The 20,062-nt window shown below is 41.9% G+C and overlaps 1 protein-coding gene and 1 pseudogene across 3 annotated transcripts; one reads left to right on the forward strand and one right to left on the reverse strand.

Moving 5' to 3' along the window:
• Positions 1–357: 357 nt before the first annotated feature.
• Positions 358–10,364, reverse strand: DTD2 (D-aminoacyl-tRNA deacylase 2). 3 transcript variants are annotated; one of them, XM_036093137.2, is made up of 3 exons: positions 10,170–10,364; positions 5,513–5,582; positions 358–1,097 (listed from the first exon to the last, which is right to left on the reverse strand). In XM_036093137.2, exons 1-3 carry the CDS (start codon positions 10,236–10,238, stop codon positions 772–774), a joined length of 465 nt encoding a protein of 154 aa, XP_035949030.1. In that variant the 5' UTR covers positions 10,239–10,364; the 3' UTR covers positions 358–771. The 3 variants fall into 3 exon arrangements, with proteins under 3 accessions (XP_035949030.1, XP_035949028.1, XP_077909666.1); XM_036093135.2 differs by having other exon boundaries at positions 10,128–10,364; XM_078053540.1 differs by lacking the exon at positions 10,170–10,364 and adding an exon at positions 7,521–7,892.
• Positions 7,881–8,219, forward strand: LOC118536394 (cytochrome c oxidase subunit 6A1, mitochondrial pseudogene; annotated as a pseudogene).
• Positions 10,365–20,062: the final 9,698 nt, after the last annotated feature.

Genomic DNA, 20,062 nt, shown 5'->3' on the forward strand with positions numbered 1-20,062 from the left:
TTGTCAGAGAGAGCGAGCGAGCGAGAGAGAGCACAAGCAGGGGGAGTGGTAGGCAGAGGGAGAAGCAGGCTCCCTGCTGAGCAAGGAGCCTGATGTGGAACTTGATCCCAGGACCCTGGGATCATGACCTGAGCAGAAGGCAGACGCTTAACCGACTGAACCACCCAGGCACCCCTCAACTAAAGATTCTTAAAATGATTTAAAGCACTTGGATGTCCTTGGAAAGTAATATAATGCACAATAACATTTCTAGACTACATTTTCACAGATATTATTAAAAAGAATAGTAAGTAACATATTGTTTTCATTCAGAATATGGAAAACTGAAATAGTAAAACAAAATTGACAAAACTGTAATCGGTTTGCGTGGGATTTTACCTAATTTTAATACAAAGTTATTTTTATTACATACTTCATACATTTGAGGGTATAAGAAATATTTTTCTTGATCGCACAAAATTCTTCATGCAAAATACTTAAATACAGCTCTCTAAGAACATTTCCACAGTGACTATAAGGTGAATAGAAAGCATTTTTCAAGTTTTCAAGTGGAAGTGTAGGGGAAAGCAGGACGAAAGGTGACTGAGATCCAGAGTTTGGTGACTTGGCAAGGCAAGGTCATCCAATTAACAGGTTGCAGAGGTCTGGATAGGACCCAGGATTTTCTTGTCTAAAAATGCTGCAGATTAGTGTATTCAAGAAGAGGAAGAAAATCGAATTATAGTTGAGATCATTTTATACCAGAAAACAACTGTAGAAACTTTTAATTTTTCAAAACTCAATTAGGTGTGTGTATGGTCCGTTGGTATCCAGCTGTAACACCTGCCTGTTCCCGTATGTACCATGCTCCACCACAACCCCAGCTTCGGCACACTTGCTGTTGGCAGCCAGTTCTTTTTCACATAGAATCACAAATTGGGAATAAAGTTCCAAGCCTTCTTCTTTTCCAGAGTTAGAGTGATACTGCATGTTTCTTCCTTTTACTCTCCCCCCAAGGGTGGCTTGAGGGATGATTAGAACATTGCCAGGTAGGTCCAATATAGACACGTGCTTACCATTTTCTGTTTCACTTAACTTCACATTTAACAGTGTATTAACTGGGTGGGGAAGAAAGGCAAAACATCTTGGAGTCAGAAACATGAAGAAAACCAATAATCATCTAGTCAGCAAATCTCATGTTTAAAATCTAGTTTGTTGGCTCATGCTTTTTACCCAAAATCTCTACTCAGATTTAAAGAACTGCTTCACTAAGCTAAATGACCTAAGCAGGAAAATAAGGCAAATTTCATGCAAAAAATGGCATGATGTTTTAAATCCAACTGGGCAGTCAAGATTACTAACAATAAATTCATGCAGTAAGGACTAAAAAGTAACTGTATATTGAAACCTCAAAATACTGTTGCCCCAGGGGGATACATGAGAAGATTTTGCATTTTTGTTCCTTTTTATATTCCATAAGCAAATCTCATTGGAAAAAGGCCATGATGAATCCTCCTCACACCAAATTCTGCTTTATAACAAAGAATATTAAATAGAAATCTTAGAGTAACTTAATTGCCTAGAGTTCTAAACTGAGACAAAGGTTCCAGGTTTACTATGATTATAAACCAGATAATTTTGCAGTTGCATAATCTCAAAGGCACTATGTAACACAGTCTAATCATATGACAAATATAACCCATGGGAGAGGAGTAAAGCTGAAAACAAGCATCATCAGAAATTCAGTTACAACCAAAAAAGTAAATCAAAAGGTATACTGGCATTATGTTCATAAACACACAAGAAAACATGGTGTTATTATTTTTATGGCATTTATGACACTATACTCTTATAGCTATTAAGAACTGTCAAAAAAGCCATAAATATCTATGTCTAGCTAAAAATCTAAACTTAGAAAACCTTTACATCTCAACATTAGCTATTTTCAAAACAATAAACAAAAGAAACACCTAATATGAATAGCCTTAGGGTCTTCTTGACTCCATAAAGGGTATAAATAACTTCTGCTTATAAAGAATATTCCTCAGGGGCGCTTGGGTGGTTTGTCGGTTAAGCATCTAACTCTTGATTTCAGCTCAGGTCATGATCTCAGGGTGGTGAGATCAAGCCCTCATTTGGGCTCCATGCTTGGCATGGAGTCTGCTTGAGATTCTCTCTCCTCTTCCTCTGCCCCTTCCCATGCTTGCACACACACACACATACACACTCTCTCTCTCTCTCAAATAAATAAAATCTTAAAAATAAAATATTCCTCAGAGGACAAATGGTAAAAGAAACTATATAGATCTCACACACCTACCCAATAATTAGGCTTGAAAAGGTATGCTTTCTAGTAGGGTTGTCAATGGTTTCAAGTATTGGAGGGTTTGTAGTAAATATTAGGAAAGACTCAGTCTGGTTGCCCCACTCTACAGATCAGGGAATTGACCTGGTAGAAACCTGCCAAGATGAACACCCAAATGAATTCCTAAAGTATGCATTAAGCATTTTCAATTTTCAACTAACATCTATTTTAAAATACCTCTAATTTTCTCTATTATGAATAGGACTTTGCTATATAGCCAGCAGTTGTTATTGATTGCTTCTAAGGAAACTGTAACTCTCCAGGGCACTTCGTTCCAAGGGAAATCTCTATCCAGCTAGCCAGGCCTCAGGCTAGTGACAGACTAAGTAGACAATTTTGGAATAACAGGCGAGCGAGGTAAGTACAATTTATTATACTTCCTCACACCTCCCTCTACTGGCTATAACTGAGAATTCAATTAATGTTGTTGGTATACAAATATCAGTATGTAGAAATAAATATAATACAAATACAACTGTCAGTAAGTAGAATTAAAATGAGACAAGGAATCAATGGTATGTTGGAACCTCAAAGATCTTAAGACAGGTTATCAATCAAGTATCTCCAACGATGTATACGGGAAGTTAAGCTTTGACAGGTTCCTGGATCTCAGTTCAATTATACTGAAAATGAATTGAGAAAGATTCTGCACATCTCTATGTTAGCCATGTAACTTCAGACTTTATGGATATAACTGGTTATGTTCCCAAGGGGTATATGATTTGATTAGAAAGATCTGAATCCATGTAAAAGTATGAGGTGGGGTTTAAGAGAAGCCCATCACACAGGCTTACTTTGCCTCCTGGAATAAAGGAAGTACAAGCTAATGCTATCAATAACAGATGGACTTTTTTTTTTTTCTTTATAACTCACACCAACCAGCAGAATGGGATAGAATCTCTGTTCTTTACTGAGAATCATGATATATACAGTTTTATTTTCGATTGTCCACTAAAAGAGCTAAGGTGGACCTCCTAATTCATCACAGTCTTAATGTATGTATTCAGAGTGAACTTAGACATAGATGGAAGCGCACAGGATTTATTTACTATTACACAAAATGTAGCTTGGATTTGGTTGACTCATTTCATTTTATTATGCTTAAGAGTCACTTAAGAAAGTATGAAACAACTTTAGGAGTCAATCTTAAGTCACAATGACAAAAATTCTCTTCCTGTTTTTGTAGATTTCTACTACACTTTCTATGGTCAATAAAGATTTAATTCAAGGCAAAATATTAACTTAGGAAAATGGACAGAATGTCCAGTACCCAAGCAATAGGTCTTGGCAAATCATCCTCTGTAATAGGAGCCTTCATTTCATTTGCTCTATTATTTTATTTTTTTAGGATTTTATTTATTTATTTGACAGAGAGAGACACAGGGAGAGAAGGAACATAAGCAAGGGGAGTGAGAGAGGGAGAAGCAGGCTTCCCGCTGAGCAGGGAGCCCAATGCGGGGCTCGATCCCAGGACCCTGGGATCATGACCTGAGCTGAAGGCAGACGCTTAAAACGACTGAGCCACCCAGGCGCCGCCCCCCCGCTTTTTTTTTAAAGTAATCTCTATATCCCAACATGGGGCTCGAACTCATGATCCTGAGATCAAGAGTTGCATGCTCCACTGACTGAGCCAGCCAGGCACCCCTCATTTTTTCTTTAAACCCTAGAAAGCTCCCTATTATCTTCCAGAATCAAATTTCAAACCATCAGTTATTGGCTTTCCCCCTTACCTATCATAGTCCTTTAAGTCTAGTTTTCATCCCCTGACAAAGTTGTCAAACATGTTTGATGTCTTGGTATAAAATTACCTCTGGGAGTTTTTAGCCTTTTGCCCCAGAGGTTCCTCATTGGGCTATTTACCCTGGAGTGCCACTACTTGAAGCTCTTCTAGGTTAACTTCTGCATGTTGCAACTACCCATTTGTATAATTTATATTTCTTATTAATCCAACTAATGGGTGCTGTCCGCTACTAATAAAGAGAATATAACCTGTCCCCAACCTTAGGGATAGCTTCATTAATTCAGGTTTTTTTTGTACATAATTATTTTATCAAATACTATCTAGTATTTGATGTGGTGTATCTGAAACTATGTAATTATCACAAGAAATGTGCAGTGCTATGGACTATCAGGGACAGTGGAGAACTGCAGGCAGGTAAATTAGTGTTCAGAGATAACTGAACACTAACCCAGCTTTTCTGTCCCTGGAGGGGGTATGGTTGTGATGACACTGAACCTTGTTCAAGATCAGGAAAACCTTATATTTATATACATTTCTTATTTAAAAAAAGGTGCATAAATAGTTAATTTAAAATTTTCCATAATAATAAGACTTAGCTGTCCAGATTTGATGGGACCCACATCTTGCACATACAGTGTCACCAACATGACCCCGTCAGGGGCTGTGGGAGATAAGGAAACTATATTAAGAAATGAAGCATCTGGGGCGCCTGGGTGGCTCAGTTAGTTAAAGCAGTTGCCTTCGGCTCAGGTCACGGGATCAAGAGTCCTGGGATGAAGCCCTGCATTGGGCTCCCTGCTCAGCAGGAAGCCTGCTTCTCCCTCTCCCTCCGCCTGCCGCTCTGCCTACTTGTTGTGTCAAATAAAAAAATAAAATCTTAAAAAAAAGAAAAGAAAAGAAATGAAGCATCTGCTTCTTCCTATGTGGCCACCCTGCTTCTAACAAGTTTCTGTTAGAAATGTGGCTGAATCTCAATTGTGCTGTGTGCGCACGCGTGTGTGTATACTCTTCTAAACTAATCTATAAGCCATCTGAAATGGTGCAGATGTTTTTTTTTTTTTTTTTTTTAAAGATTTTATTTATTCATGATAGAGAGAGAGAGAAACAGAGGGAGAAGCAGGCTCCCAAGGAGCAGGGAGCCCGATGCGGGACTCGATCCCAGGACCCTGGGATCATGACCTGAGCCGAAGGCAGACGCTTAACTATCTGAGCCACCCAGGCGCCCGGTGCAGATGTTTTGAAAGAATCCCACCACACTTGCTTACTTTAAACTTTGGAAAAGGCAAAAGTAGCTAAAGCCAACAACTGTAGAGTTAACTCATTTAAAACTTACCAGTAAAACTTAAGATTGTGGTTTTTACCTCTTCTGGTTCATCTATCTGTTCCTACTCATTTTTACTTTTAAAAAACAAACATCAAGTACGTACCCATTTTGGGAAGAAGTTCTTTATTAGCTCCCTTGAAAAAACACACGTAGATTACTAATCCTCTCTGAACCTATGAGAAATCACCAGAGAAAACTCAGATTAGAAAAAAACTACATAGCGATACAGAAGTAAATGAATAAAGTTTTAAAACTGCTATATGGAGATTAAACCCATAGGAAGAGAAATATATTTTTATAACAGATTTGATTTTTTAAATATGTGAGAAAACAAAATCTTTTCCAATATTTAATCACCTCAATTATCATTTCTTACAAAAATTAAGTTTAAGATATAACCAAGAGCAGTGAAGACCACAAGTTGTACCCTCAAACATTTACTTCTAGTCAAAGTCATTATGAGTATGAACCAGCCTCCTCTCCCTTAAGTAAGGCTGACACTTAGAAATGTGTAGTTTGCTGAGCCCCATTTATTCAACACCAAATGAATTCACATTATATTAGATATGGCTGATGTATAAGCAACAGCGTGACTGATGTCTTTTGACATCATTACTCTTTATTCTTCCAAATCCATTTACTTGCAGGTAATAAAACTAAGGGTCTGACTCTACTTCACTAAATTCCAAGAAATTGTCCAATTATTTTTTTGTTATTGTCAATGCTTTAAATCAACAGTGATTAAGCCTTGATACTGCATTTATGATATTAAGTTCTACATCATGAGGTTGTCTGTTAACAGGAATGTAAGTTTTTTATTTTTTAAGAGAGCGAGCTCGAAGGGGAGAGGGACAGAGAGAATCTCAGGCAGGCTCCACCCCCAGTGCAGAGCCCACCTAAGAGGAACTCAATCCCACGACCCTGAGATCATGACCTGAGCTGAAACTGAATTGGACGCCCAACTGGCTGAGCCACCCAGGTGCCTCAGGAATGTAAACTTTTAAATATAATGACTTGGATATTTCTTTATTGGCTCTTGTAGGATATATATGGGAAAGAGAGAAATGATAAATGACTCTGATTTTGCTGCTGAGTGAATCATTAAATTTCTTATTTTGTAGATTAACCTTGTTGAGTCCAAGAGCTATTATAAAGATTAATTAATATTTGTAAAGTGCTTAAAACAGTGCCTAGCTCATAGTAACAGCTACATAAGTGTTTATTAAATTAGTATGTAAAAATAAATTTAAGGGCTGAAGCACAATTTATTTTACATTTTAATTCCCAAAGCACTTTACAGACATGATAGGGACTCAATTTATCTGTTGTTTGCATTTAAGTTCAACTGTATCTTACAGCCTCTATGTGTTATCTAAATAGTCTTCTATATAAACATAAATGCAGCTTTGCACTCACTCTTGATTTGCTGGAAATAAGTAACTTTTAAGAAGTGCAAATGTGCTTCTGGAACAAGCAAAGGTCTCCAAAGCACACCCATAGTAAGGAGCAGGCAGGATGAATGATACAGATATTTGCACCACTGCCACAGGTCACTCCACTGGGATTGTTTTAGTACCAGCCCAAATCTCAAGCACATTCAGTCAAAATCTCAGGCATATTCGTATTTGGACACTTGCAATGTCAGAATTAAGTATGTAATGATATGCAGAAATAGACACCTGTTCCTTCCACCCACCATACTACCTCCTCGTTAAGGTATTTTTTTTTAGTTTATTCCAATAATAGATCTTAGTTGTGACCTACAAATTCCTCTTCAAGTCAGAACCACTTTTCTTTTAGCTTCTTATGGTAGAAAACATTTTAAATATATAGGAAATTACATATAATTCTCACTATAGTTTTTTTTTTTAATTTTTAAGATTTATTTATTTATTTTAGAGAGCAGAGACAGAGAGCAAGCACATGCATGAGCAGGGGAACAGGCAGAGGGAGAGAATCTTCAAGCAGAATCTCTCTGCTGAGCTCCGAGCCCAATGCAGGGCTGGATCCCACCACTCATGAAATCATGACCAGAGCTGAAACCAAGAGTCAGAGGCTTAACCAATTGAAACACCCAGGCACCCCTCTCACCATAATTTTAAAAAGCTCACCTTTTCGGGAAGAAAAACATTAGCCTGTGACAGCAATGGTCTAAATGAATAAAACTGAGAACACAAAGTAACCTTCAAATCTTTTGACATAACAATATTTCTTTTAAAAAAAATTATAACTTTTAATAGAATAGGGAAGAGGATGTTTGAAAAGGAGGAAAAAATTTACTTTCTATCTAATTAATTGTCAGTTCTTTATGTGTGGGAGTGAAAGGGAAAGCTTTAGAATAGCTTTTAGAGTTTATCAACACAAACTGATAGTTTGGAAGGATGCAATAAAATATGATTTTGCATAAAGAACTGTGGCATGAAGAATATAAAAAGATTTAAAAAATGGAAGAAATCGGGTCCAGGTCGAAAATGGCGGCGGCGGCGGCGGCATCTGTGTCCCGGCTGTCTGGGCTCCTAGGTCGGTCCGGGGCACAGCTGGGGCGTTCCACGTCGAGTGGCGCCCACGGCGAGGAGGGCTCAGCTCGCATGTGGAAGGCTCTCACCTACTTCGTAGCGCTCCCTGGCGTGGGTGTGAGCATGCTGAATGTCTTCCTGAAGTCGCCTCACGGAGAGCACGAGAGACCCGAGTTCGTCGCCTACCCCCATCTCCGCATCAGGTCCAAGCCCTTTCCCTGGGGAGATGGTAATCATAGTCTATTCCATAACTCTCATGTGAATCCACTTCCAACCGGCTATGAAGATGAATGAAGAGAACCTGGACCACCACCCAGTGGGGACCACAGCACTGGTTTGGACCATGACTCTGCACACGGACCAGAAAAAAGAAAAGTCTATGGGACCTTAAGCTCACCTTCCTTACTTGCATCAAATGATGACCAGTATACTGATCTTCCATCCTTTTGCTTATGGCAGGAGATGGCTTAAATAAATAACTTAGATTGGTCAAAAAAAAAAAAAAAAAAAAAAGGAAGAAATCTAAATGATTAATAGTTTGGAATTTATAGTCCCAAGAGTTAACTATAAAAAATAGGCAATTCTTTTGATAGGATGACAAACATGAAAAGAACCAAATTCCACAATACAGAAGACAAATCAAGACCTCAAAAAGGGGGGGGGGGTGCATAACAAAAACAAGAAACATGAATTTTTGAGAAAGAAATGGGTAGGGGGAAATATAGGAATATTTGTGTTTATAAATATTCCTAAATTAGCAGAGAGTAATAGCTTCTGATTTAAGAATAACTACCCACATACACAGTTTATGCGTAATATTTAACATAATGACTAGGGCTGTGTTAAGGAATGCTAGATCTGGGACTGAATCCAGCAGATGAGTGAAAAAGATGCTCCTACATTAAGTTTTCGAGTATCTCCAAAAGCCTTAATTAGCAACTAATTTTTCTTCATTTTAACTTACTCCAAAAATAGGTCAGGAGCGTTAAAGAACATTTTGTTTTTTTGGGCACCTGGGTGGCTCAGTCGTTAAGCGTCTGCCTTCGGCTCAGGTCATGATCCCAGGGTCCTGGGATCGAGCCCCCCATCGGGCTCCCTGCTCTGCGGGAAGCCTGCTTCTCCCTCTCCCACTCCCCCTGCTTGTGTTCCTGCTCTCGCTATGTCTCTCTCTGTCAAATAAATAAATAAAAAATCTTTAAAAAAAAAAAGAAAAAAAGAACATTTTGTTTTTGCATAGACTTGGGGCAGGCTGTCTTTAAAGGGCAAATACTAGGGGTGCCTGGGTGGCTCAGTGGTTGGGTGTCTGCCTTCGGCTCAGGTCATGATCCCAGGGTCCTGGGATCGAGCCCCATATCGGGCTCCCTGCTCGGCGGGAAGCCTGCTTCTCCCTCTTCCTCTGCCCCCGCTTGTGCTCTCCCTCTCTCGCTGTATCTCTCTGTCAAATAAATAAATAAAATCTTTTAAAAAAAAAAAGGGGGCAAATACTAAAGTAGAAGGAACTCCTATCGGTGTGTTTTAAATTCTCCGGAGGAATTGTGTTCAACAACAATGCAACATTATAATAAAAGTAGTCGTCTTTGTTTCTGGTTGCAAGTACGTAAAATTTTTAAGTTTCTTGGAAAAAGAATTGTTTCACGGGCAGTCTCATTTCTGTGCCTAGCTGCAGGCTACATTAACAGGGAATTCCACAGAATCTGGAGCACAAGTCAAAACAGGTCTTGAACGTTAGCAACTAATCTAACCTACAAGCTCGAACCAGACCAGCACTAGCCACCAGCAGCCCGAGCAAAGCAAAGGACGTGGCAAGGCCCTCGCTCTTTTGAAAGCAAGAGATCTGAGACAATTAGGCCTCAAGTCCACCAAGCTCAGGTAGGCAGAAGGTGAGACGAAGTTCAAATTCCCGCGGTCCTAGGCAGTGCACACTCTCTTCCGCCGGCGCAATACGTCTGAGGGAGAAAGGGAAGTGCCAGGCCTCTGCGGGAGGAGGTGGGTGGGCCGAGCGGCAGTCCGCACCGCCCACAGCACGTGCGGGCGCCACGCACCGCCAGCGCGGAGGGAGACGTGGGCGGGGGGGGGGCCGGAGGGAGACGTGGGCGGGGGGCCGGGAGGGAGACGTGGGGGGGAGAGGGAGGGAGATCACCAAAAGAACGCAGGAAGGCCCGCCCCTGCACGCGGTACCGCGAGTGGCGGGGCTGACGTTACCTCCACCCACTGGCTCTCGGCGTCTCCCTCGGCTGGACGTACTTGCAGCCTGGCGTGCAGGCACTGCTGCAGAAGCGCCCGGGCCTGAGGTATCCGGCCGCTCTCAGACATGGTTTGAACCCGCGTGGCAATCCGATACGTTCGAGGATCGCGCTGCGCAGGCCCCGCCTTCAGCGCGCGGGGAGGACGTGGCGGATCGTGGCAGCGGGACGTTCCACGGGCCCGTGGCTCCACCCCTAGAGGGGCGGGGCCTCTGCCTGGCTCCAAGGTGACCCGGATGTGTGATCTTCGAAGACAGTGTATTGACTCCTCCGATGAACCTCTCCAACTTTGTAGAGAGCGCTCAGTGTATACTTTAAACGAGTGGGAAGACTCATTGGAACTCTTCCATACACACCCTTTAAAGAAACTTAGGTCAGCTCAGAAAGCTTAAGTTTCCAGACGTTGAGAAATTTTAAATCTGCTTAAGTCCTTATTATGCCCATTATGAAGGTAGGTAAATAGAATGAATCAATTGAATCATAAAACAAGCAGAAATGGAACTAAAAGCTATAAATCTTTCAAAAATGTCCTTACTCCAATCAATAAAACAACGATACCTCGTCTGTCAGGAATGCTATTAATCATTCTGACGCTGCAGTTTCGGAAAAATGTTGGTATGCTATGTGAATGCACAGTTGGAGTGCAGTTCTTTAGAAAATACCCTCGCTAAAAATATTCTTATCCAAGAGAGCGTGTCATTGTTAATAAATTTTTTAACCTGCTGCTAATGCAAAAATAAAATGACATATTCTGATGCACATAATGATGCTAAATTTTGTGGGGTTTCCTGTAAATACATATTAGAATGTAAATAAAAATTAGACAAAGGCTTGATCTTCTTTCCCACACAACCTATTCCTTGAATATGCATCAGATTAGCATTATTTTTCTATGGGCTTGGAGGGTTTAGATGAGGAATAATAGTGCTACCATGATTGCATTACTCAGGTCATTGATTTGGGCTCAGTTGGCACAATATGCCTATACATTTGGGTCTGTTGTTTTAGAAGATGACATCACTGACAGTGTTGCTATCCATATAAAGTAGTGTGACTGAAGAAAATAACCCATGCATAATCAACGGTCCTTTCTACACAAAATTGAAGCTGCCTGTTTGCTGGTCATCTTGCAGGCTGATTTACACTTTCTTTAAAAACCAAAAGCAAAATCTCACATTATCTCTGCTGCATTGCAGGGGTTCCTGCGTTAGTTGACATTTGTTGGCAAAGCACAGACAAGTTGCATTGTTGGTGCCTTTATGTCGTTATAACTATTGAATCTCTTTTCTCTTCATTCCCGGACTCAAGTTTTACAGGGCTGTAAGGGACTTTGACATAAAGGCCCTTAGCCTTGACCCAGAGTAAGAGAGGACTATGATGTCCATTTGTATATGAGTACGGGAGACAGCAAGTTTTCTTGAAAATAGGATATATGGTTCCTAGAGATCTTTCCACAGTGAAGGGACTTTAGCAAATTGGGACATCCATCCTGTGAATAGGTGGAGGCTGGTTGGTAATGGTTAATCTCTCAAAAGTCACTGATTGCTTTAAACCTTTCTGTTAGGTGAGAATCTCTTGGACACTACTGCAGGTAGTATAGGTTGTGACTCACTTATTCTTTCCTTCCACCTGCAGAGGGCGGTAGAGAGTAGGCACTAAAGTATTCCTTTCTGTATTTTATATTTTGACCTTCTAGTCTCTTTCCACAAAGAATTTAAGAAGGCAAGACATACATGCAATAAAATAGTAGAATGTGAATAAACATAAAGCACTAGGAGTAAAGAAAATAGAGTTTTATCAGTAAGTCCCAGTGGGGGAAATTGAAAACAAATAGATAAACAGTGGTTCTTGCCTGGAGTGCTGAGATGATATAGTATGCAGCAGTCTTTACAGATACATCACTTTTTGTTACAAAACGGTTATACCCATTGTCAGTCAAGAAGAAGAGGCTATAAAGCAGCCAGGAGCATTTATTTTGGGGTCTTAGGGATTACAATCCTGGAGCCACAGAGTGGACTGAAACTGAAAGTGTGTTCAGAATTGTAAGTGGAAAGTGCAGACGTATAAAGGCAAAGCCCAGGAGGTTATATGACTTCCTTTGACTGAATTGTGATTGGTGCTGACAGAGTTAAACTATCTAATAAACAATGGGCTATTTAGCTGATAGAGGTTACATTATCTCTATTCCAGTCCAAAGTAGAAGGATGTGTTCTGGAAGGTGGCAGAGGTGCAATTGACAAAAATCTAAAGTCCAGGGTGTTCCAAAAATTGAAACAGATGTGCATATGCCTTGCTTCTTCCATACTCCCCTGACCCTATTTTTGAGTGACTCTCTTAGCAATGTTTACTTCACTTTGGAATTTTCTTTCATAACATCGTATGTAATGTTGAGGTGGCGCACGTTGTACAATTTCCTTCAAGTTAGAAGTAAAAGGTGAGGGGCACCCGGGTGGCTCAGTCAGTTAAGCATCTGCCTTCAGCTCAGGTCATGATCTCCCAGGGTCCTGGGATCGAGCCCCACATTGGGCTCCCTGCTCAGCGGAGAGCCTGCTTCTCCCTCTCCCTCTGCCTGCCTTTCCCCCTGCTTCTGCTCTTTCTCTTTCTCTGTCAAATAAATAAAATCTTTAAAAAAAAAAGAAGTAAAAGGTGAAGTGCATCATTAAGTTGGCTCTAGAGGAGGGTGGTGGTTGAACAAGAACATAAGAGTAGGCAAGAAATCACTGAGCAGGAATAGTTCTTGAACTGTTACAGTGCTGAAAGGGGACTGTACGGTTAGTGGGTTATGTAGGAATGTATTCTAGGCCCTCTGATATGGTACAGTGATTGATTTAGAGTTTGTTTTTTTTTAAAAAGATGTTATTTATTTATTTGAGATAGAGAGCATGAGCTGGGGAGAGGGGGAGAGAGAAGTAGACTCCCCACTGAGCAGGGAGCCTGATGTGGGGCTCAATCCCAGGACCCTGGGATCATGACCTGAGCCAAAGGCAGATGCTTAACTGACTGAGCCACCCAGGTGCCCCGAGGTAGATGTTTTAATCTTACAGAGGCTGGAAGAAATCTAGCCCCCCACTTGAAAGCTCCAAGATTTAATTTTTTCAGTGGTTAGTGAGGTGATCAGGTTCTGAGAAATTAGTTCACACCAACTAAAATGGACATGAATTGGGGTAGAACCAGAATACTAATTCATTTATAATAAATATTGCTGTGACACAGAGTGGAAATTCTCACATAGGACATGATCGACACCTTTGCCCTTGCGTTCAAGCATGTATACTAGGTCATATTCAAAGTCTCTTAACTAATTTACTATAAGAGATAGTCACTCTTCTACCAGCACATAGGAAACTGAGGTTGGAAAGATCCTTGTGGATTCTGGCTTTAAGACACTTGCTACATGCATTAAAACTGTGAGGAAAGAGGAAGCAAACATATTTAAATAAGAGCCTGAAACAAAAAGTCCAAAGGTAAATGCTCCAAACTGCAGGTATATATTTTGTCGTGGAGCGTCTTCCTACACAGGCAGAAACCGAGGCCAGGAATGTTAATCCAGTCGAAGCCCCTCTATATAGAAATACGAGGCCTTGGGAAAATGACAGTTCCCTATCTAAGAGCTGAGTCTATCTTTAACATGAATAATTTGTACAACCAGGTAGGGGATGGGATTTGGAACTTGATATTGATTGTTCTTTTGTTCAATTTGCTTTTTAAAATTATTTTGTTACTGCACCATTTGCTGGTATGTTGCTTGATATTGCAAGTGCTTTAACTCTAAGGCAGTGATGGATATCTGGCAGTCTGTAGGGTTTCCCCCTGGTAGGCTGATAAATTATCTTGATCTTCGGGTTATTTTTCAGTCCATAGTGTTGTAATAACAGCAAAGCATTGCATAACCGTTTGAATATTTGTATACTCATGTTAGCCATTTTGTCAAGTCAGGCCAGCTGTTGTAAGGGTTTTTTTTTTTTTTTTTAAGATTTATTCATTTATTTTAGAGAGGGGGGAGGGGCAGAGGGAGAGGCAGAGAGAAACTCAAGCGGACTCCACGCTGAGCAGGGAGCCCGATGCAGGACTCAGTCTCACGACCTTGAGATCATGGCCTGAGCCGAAACCAAGAGTCAGATGCTTAACTGACTGCACCAACCAGGCACCCTTGTAAGGGCTTTTTATAATTTGGACACCTGCATCCTTTGTAGGAAAAAACTATGGAAGATTTTCAATGGGCAGAAGAGATTTCTAGATATCCTTTTAAGGGAATGCTGGAGCCTCTGCGGATTCCTTTCGCCCTATAGAGCTATATAGGATTTGTCTTTGACCAGGCTGTCTTACAGCTCTTTAGAGACAGAAGTTAACTTGTCGAACACAAATCGTAAGCAAATCATTCCTGTCCATAAAAATGTAAAATTTGATTATTACTCTGTGGATGCGGGCTGATTTTGCCTGTTTTGCATCCCTTTGTAAATTCGTTTCAGCGTTCCTTTCCTGACCATACATGTATAGCACTTTGAGTTTTCTCTCTCTTTTGAAAATAAACTTTAAATTGCACAGCAGATTTAGATTTGTAGAAAGATGCAAAAATAGTACAGAGTTTGTATATACCCCTCACCCAATTCCCCCTTTTATTCACATCTCAAATTACTATGGTATGTTTGTCACAACTGAGGAAACAGCACTGGTATGTTAATTAAACTCCATCCTTTATTCAGATTTCGTTCGTTTTTCCACTAAATCCTTTTTCTGGATTCCATCCAGGATACCACATTACATTTAGTTATCATGTTTCCTCAGGCTGTGGCTGTTTCTCAGATTTTTCTTGTTTTTGATGACCTTGGCAGTTTTGGGGAATACTGGTCAGCTACATTGTAAGATGCTCTTCTATTGGAATTTGGTATTTTCTCATGATTAGACCAAGGTTATGGGTTTTTGAAGGACGATCACGGAGTTGAAGTGCCATTCTTATTACAACATATCAAGGGTACATGCAGACAACATGTCTTTTTTGCTGATGATATTAACCTTGATCACCTGGCTAAGGTGGTGTTTGCCAGGTTTCTCCAGTATAAAGTTAAACCTTCCTCCCCCTTTCACAATATGCTCTTTGGAAGCAAATCCCTTAACACAGCCCATACCCAAGGGGTGTTACTATCCACATTTTTGAGTGGGGGATATCTGCATAAATTATTTGGAATTCTTCATACAGGAGATTTGAGCCCTCTTTTGAACTGGTTGTAATATCTTACTGGTTTCTTCCTTACTGAGTTAAATATTAATGAAATAAAAATCTTTGACACATGTCGATTTTATATTTGTATGAAAGTTGCAACTTTATTCTTTTAAAACTTATCCTCTCATATTCCTCTACCAAGAAATGTGGTGGGAATTATCTTTTATATAGTTCTTTGATATCCATGAGTAAATGCCATACACAAATATATTATTTTGAAAAGAAAATACGGAATATTATTTATAGTCAAAGAAAAAATATAAATTATTTTATCACACTAACTGTATCAGTCAAGGTCCCATCAGGAATCAAATACATTCTAAATAGGATAATCTGGGAACGTGTTATTTACAAGGGGACTATTTACAAAGGTGTGGGTGTAGGGGAACCACAGGGGTAGTGTAGTAACCCCAGGGCATGGTGGCAGCTGATATGTTTGGTACACGCCCCCTGGTCTGAAGGGAGAAAGGGAGGGAGTCTGGAATCAAGAGGTAGAGACTTACGTAGACCCTTAAGAGAAGGAGTTGACCTTCTGCCAAGAAGCTCAGCCAACTCCAGTTGACCTTTCCAGGAGGCAGTTAGGGAAATAAATACCTGACCCCATTCTCCATTTTCCTTGCATTTTCTGCCAGAGCTCCCCATTGGCAAACCCTACCAGAAGCTAGGAAGCAGGGGACCTGTTGCTGACCCAGGCTCCAGGGCAGAAGGCAGGGTGGAGAATGCTTGAATGTGGATCTGGAAGGTAAGCAAAAGACACCAAGCTCACTGACTGAAGAGGTTTTAAAGGCCACAGTGGGGACTCTTTTGTCATCTTTTTGTTGGAAGATGACAGCTGTGGAGACAGCTGAGTTAACATTTCTAATGGAACTCCTTAATTTCTCTAAGAGTTTAGAGAAGTGAAGTTACACTTTGTGAGTTATCAGTGTAAGATGAGCCAAGGTCCTTGCATTACCCTCCCCCTGCTGCCCCTTTTTTCCAGTCATTGGAGGTATGGCTAAGACATCAGGGAAGAAGGTTTGCTGGGATCCTTGCCTTGGTGAAAATGCCCTCTACACAGCCCAACTTGCATGGCAGGAAGAGATGGAGCTGCTGCTTCTAAGGGGTCTTACAGAATTGGATAAGAGGCTTGTCACAGGGGACCATTAAAGACCCAAGTCCTTAAGCTCTCATGGAATCCTTTGGACCATGAGGGAAGGGACTCAGGATCAGATTTGACTTGATATAGAAAAAATAATGAATCACGTTTACTGTTTCTGAGTGTTGTAACTAAATAAAGTTTGTACCGACTCCAGCAGCAAGTGAATAAATAATAGAGATTTCAATAATGAATTATTCATATACACCTTAATCTTCCATTGCATTTGCTTGAGATGGAAAAGGGAAAGCTAGTGTTCTCAGATGGCAGCTCCCTGGTTGTCTGTTCCTTTTGACAAGTGAAGTGAAAGAAATACTGTAGATTCTTAGTTTGCTTAAGGAAGAACATTCTAAAAACCTCACAAATAGAGAGACTTCCAACTCCAGAATTAATTTATAAGTGCATGCATGTATTTATCCAATGGTTTATAAACATTTATCTATCATGTTAGATACCAAGTTAGATGCTGGAAATACATGAGGAATAAGATACAGGTTTTACTCTCAAGGAGCTCAGAACGTAGTGAAGAGACAAGGAAAACAATGGGGAGCATCAGAAAAACTGTTTCTCTTTCCAACAGTGTGTTCTTTCCCTCCCAATAGGGGAAGGACAGGACTTGAAAGGGAAACCACCTCCTGGAAACCCCGAGTTAAACTAAACTGGTGACTGGCCTTAACTGAAAGGAAGATAAGGTCTTCGACCCAAACAATTTGGCATAAACTGAATTTTCTGGGCTGTATCACAACTAGGCACCTTTTTTCTTAGTCACCAGCTGACTCTGCCTTCGGAATACCTTTCCCTATGCAGGACTTATGTGACCTTCAGTGTCTCTAAAGTACGCTCCAGGCTTGACCTCCAACTCAAAAGGTTTCCTTCCTTTAGGCCACAATCCAAAGTCTAATATTCTATTTTCTTTTTTTTTTTTAAGATTTTATTTATTTGAGAGAGAGAGTGCACTCAGGGAGGGGGAGGGGAGGGGGGACAGAGGGAGAAGCAGGCTTCTAGGAGTCCAATGAGGGGGATGCGGGACTCAATCCCAGGACCCTGGGATCATGACCTGACGCTTAACCAGCTGAGCCACCCAGCCACCCCCCAAAGTCTAATATTCTAAGTACTGTGTTTAGGCGCACTCTGCTGGGTGTGAAGCTGATTAAAGTAATTCCCATTAACTTGTGAATGAAATGTAACCTTAAAAGGTATATTTGCATTTTAATGGCAGTCCCTTAATTCAAATTAATCTCTAATTAGTAGAATGTGTGAAAGTTACTTTCTGTGGGAAGAAGGAGGTGGAATTACTCCTTAATTCTCCAAGTTTAAAAGAGCTGCTACTCCCAGAGCCTCTGGATTCTCACCTCCGAGACACGACTCAGCACGATGCAATTTTGTTTCTCTTCCTGAAGCTAATCATTTTGAAAAGCTTTTTAGGTTAAATTCAATGGACATCATCATCTTTTGAATAGCTTTTATATTTGGGGAAACTCCTATGATAGGAGCATCCTTTTCCCCTCTCAGGTAGAAACCAGAACTCAGCTCCCCAGCCTCCTTTGCAGCTAGGATGCAGGCATGCCAATTAGATACCTTCATGCAAGATTAAATTTGGAAGTGAGCAATGTGAATAAACAGGCTCTGCACGGGGCTTCCATGTTGCTCATGGTGGTGTTGGTAGAGCTCCCAGGAAGGTACAGTTCTAGACTCGATGCAGAAGTGCCATTGGTGTCGGCAGCAGCTGCAGTAAAACCAGGTTGCTGGGGTTCGAGGCTCAGTGGGAGAAGTAGCAGAAATTGGCTCCATTCACTGAAGTAGAGAACACGAGCGACAGGACGTCTGGGTGGCTCAGTCAGTTAAGCGTCTGCCTTTGGCTCCGGTCATGATCCCAGGGTCCTGGGATTGAGCCCCGCATCAGGCTCCCTGCTCAGCGAGGAGTCTGCTTCTCCCTCTCCCTCTGTCCCTCTTCCCCCCCACCCCCCCACTCATGCTTGCACTCTCTCTCTCTCTCATGCAGCAAGAGAGAGCACAGGTAGGGAGGAAAGGGAGAAGCAGACTCCCCACTGAGCAGGGAGCCCGAATGTTTGTTTCATTCCCCAGATTAGGGAAGTTCTCAGCTACGATTTGCTCAAATACATCTTCTAGCCCTCTCTCTCTCTCCACTCCCTCTGGGATTCCAATTATTCTGACATTGGAACGCCTCATGGTGTCACTTATTTCTCTGATTCTATTTTCATGGATTCTGAGTTGTTTTTCCCTGGCCTCCTCTTTTCCCTTTTTATCTATTATACTGTCTTCCAGGTCGCTTATTCTCTCTTCTGTCTCAGTTACCCTAGCTGTTAGATTATCTAGATTGGATTGGATCTCATTGATAGCATTTTTAAGTTCTGCCAATTCACCTTTTATTTCTGCCCTTAGAGACTCTATGTTGCCATTAATTGATTTCTCCATTCTAGCCATTGTCTCCACAATTGCTAGCCTGAATTCCATCTCTGACATCTTGGTTATATCTGCATCCATTTGTAAATCTGCAGCATAAGTCATAATCTCTGAGTCTTTTCTGTTTTGGGGGCTCCTCCTCCTAGTCATTCTGTTGATGGGTGTTTGAGGGAATGTGTAGAGTCCAAATTATTGACCAGAACCCAAGCAAGATGCACTGTTTTCTTGGGACCTTAGGGTTGCTGGCCTCTTGTTTTCCCAGCCTGTCTTCTGCGGGAGGGGCCTGCCGCACTGTTACTCAGGCAACCCTGTTTGGGCGGAGTTGCCCTGCGCCCCTGTGGCGGGGGATGGGCTCAGTGAGAATCAGTCTTTGGGGCTTTTGTTCTCTGGCGCCTTTCCCTGGCGGCTTTCTGCGTCTCTTCCACCAGTCAGAGCAGAAGAGACTGTTTCCCACCCTCTGCCTCAGAGCAGAGAGACCGCAGTCTGTTCTTCAGTGCGCTCTCCAGGCCACACCGTCTCCGTTTCTGTCCGTGCTGCTATAAACTGCGGCGTCCTGGGTTGTGCGCCCCTCCGCAGCGCCCCCAGTCCTGCCTCCAGGTCGGGACACGTCTCTGCCCTTTGTGCTTCTAAAACCGCCAGCCGCGGGCGCCTGGGTGGCTCAGTTGGTTAAGTGACTGCCTTCGGCTCAGGTCATGATCCTGGAGTCCCGGGATCGAGTCCCACATCGGGCTCCCTGCTGTCAGCAGGGAGTCTGCTTCTCCCTCTGACCCTCCCCCCTCATGCTCTCTCTCTCTATCTCATTCTCTCTCTCAAATAAATAAATAAAATCTTTAAAAAAATTAAAATAAAATAAAACCGCCAGCCGCTCCCAGTTCGCGCGCGCGACTCCGCCGCTTGGGATTCCGTCCGGGGACTGCAGTTCGCGTGCGCGCCACTCCACCGCTCGGGGTTTCCACCCCGGGGGCTACAGTTCACCGGCACGACCCCGGCGCTCCGGATTTCCCTCTCGGAGGCTGCAGTTCGCGTGCGCGTGACTCCGTCGCTCTGGGTTTCCGTCCCGGGGGCTGCAGTTCGCGTGCGCGCGTCCCCGCAGCTCTGGTTTTCCACCCTGGGG

This window comes from Halichoerus grypus, chromosome 8 (assembly GCF_964656455.1).
Source record: "Halichoerus grypus chromosome 8, mHalGry1.hap1.1, whole genome shotgun sequence".
Taxonomy (NCBI): domain Eukaryota; kingdom Metazoa; phylum Chordata; class Mammalia; order Carnivora; family Phocidae; genus Halichoerus; species Halichoerus grypus.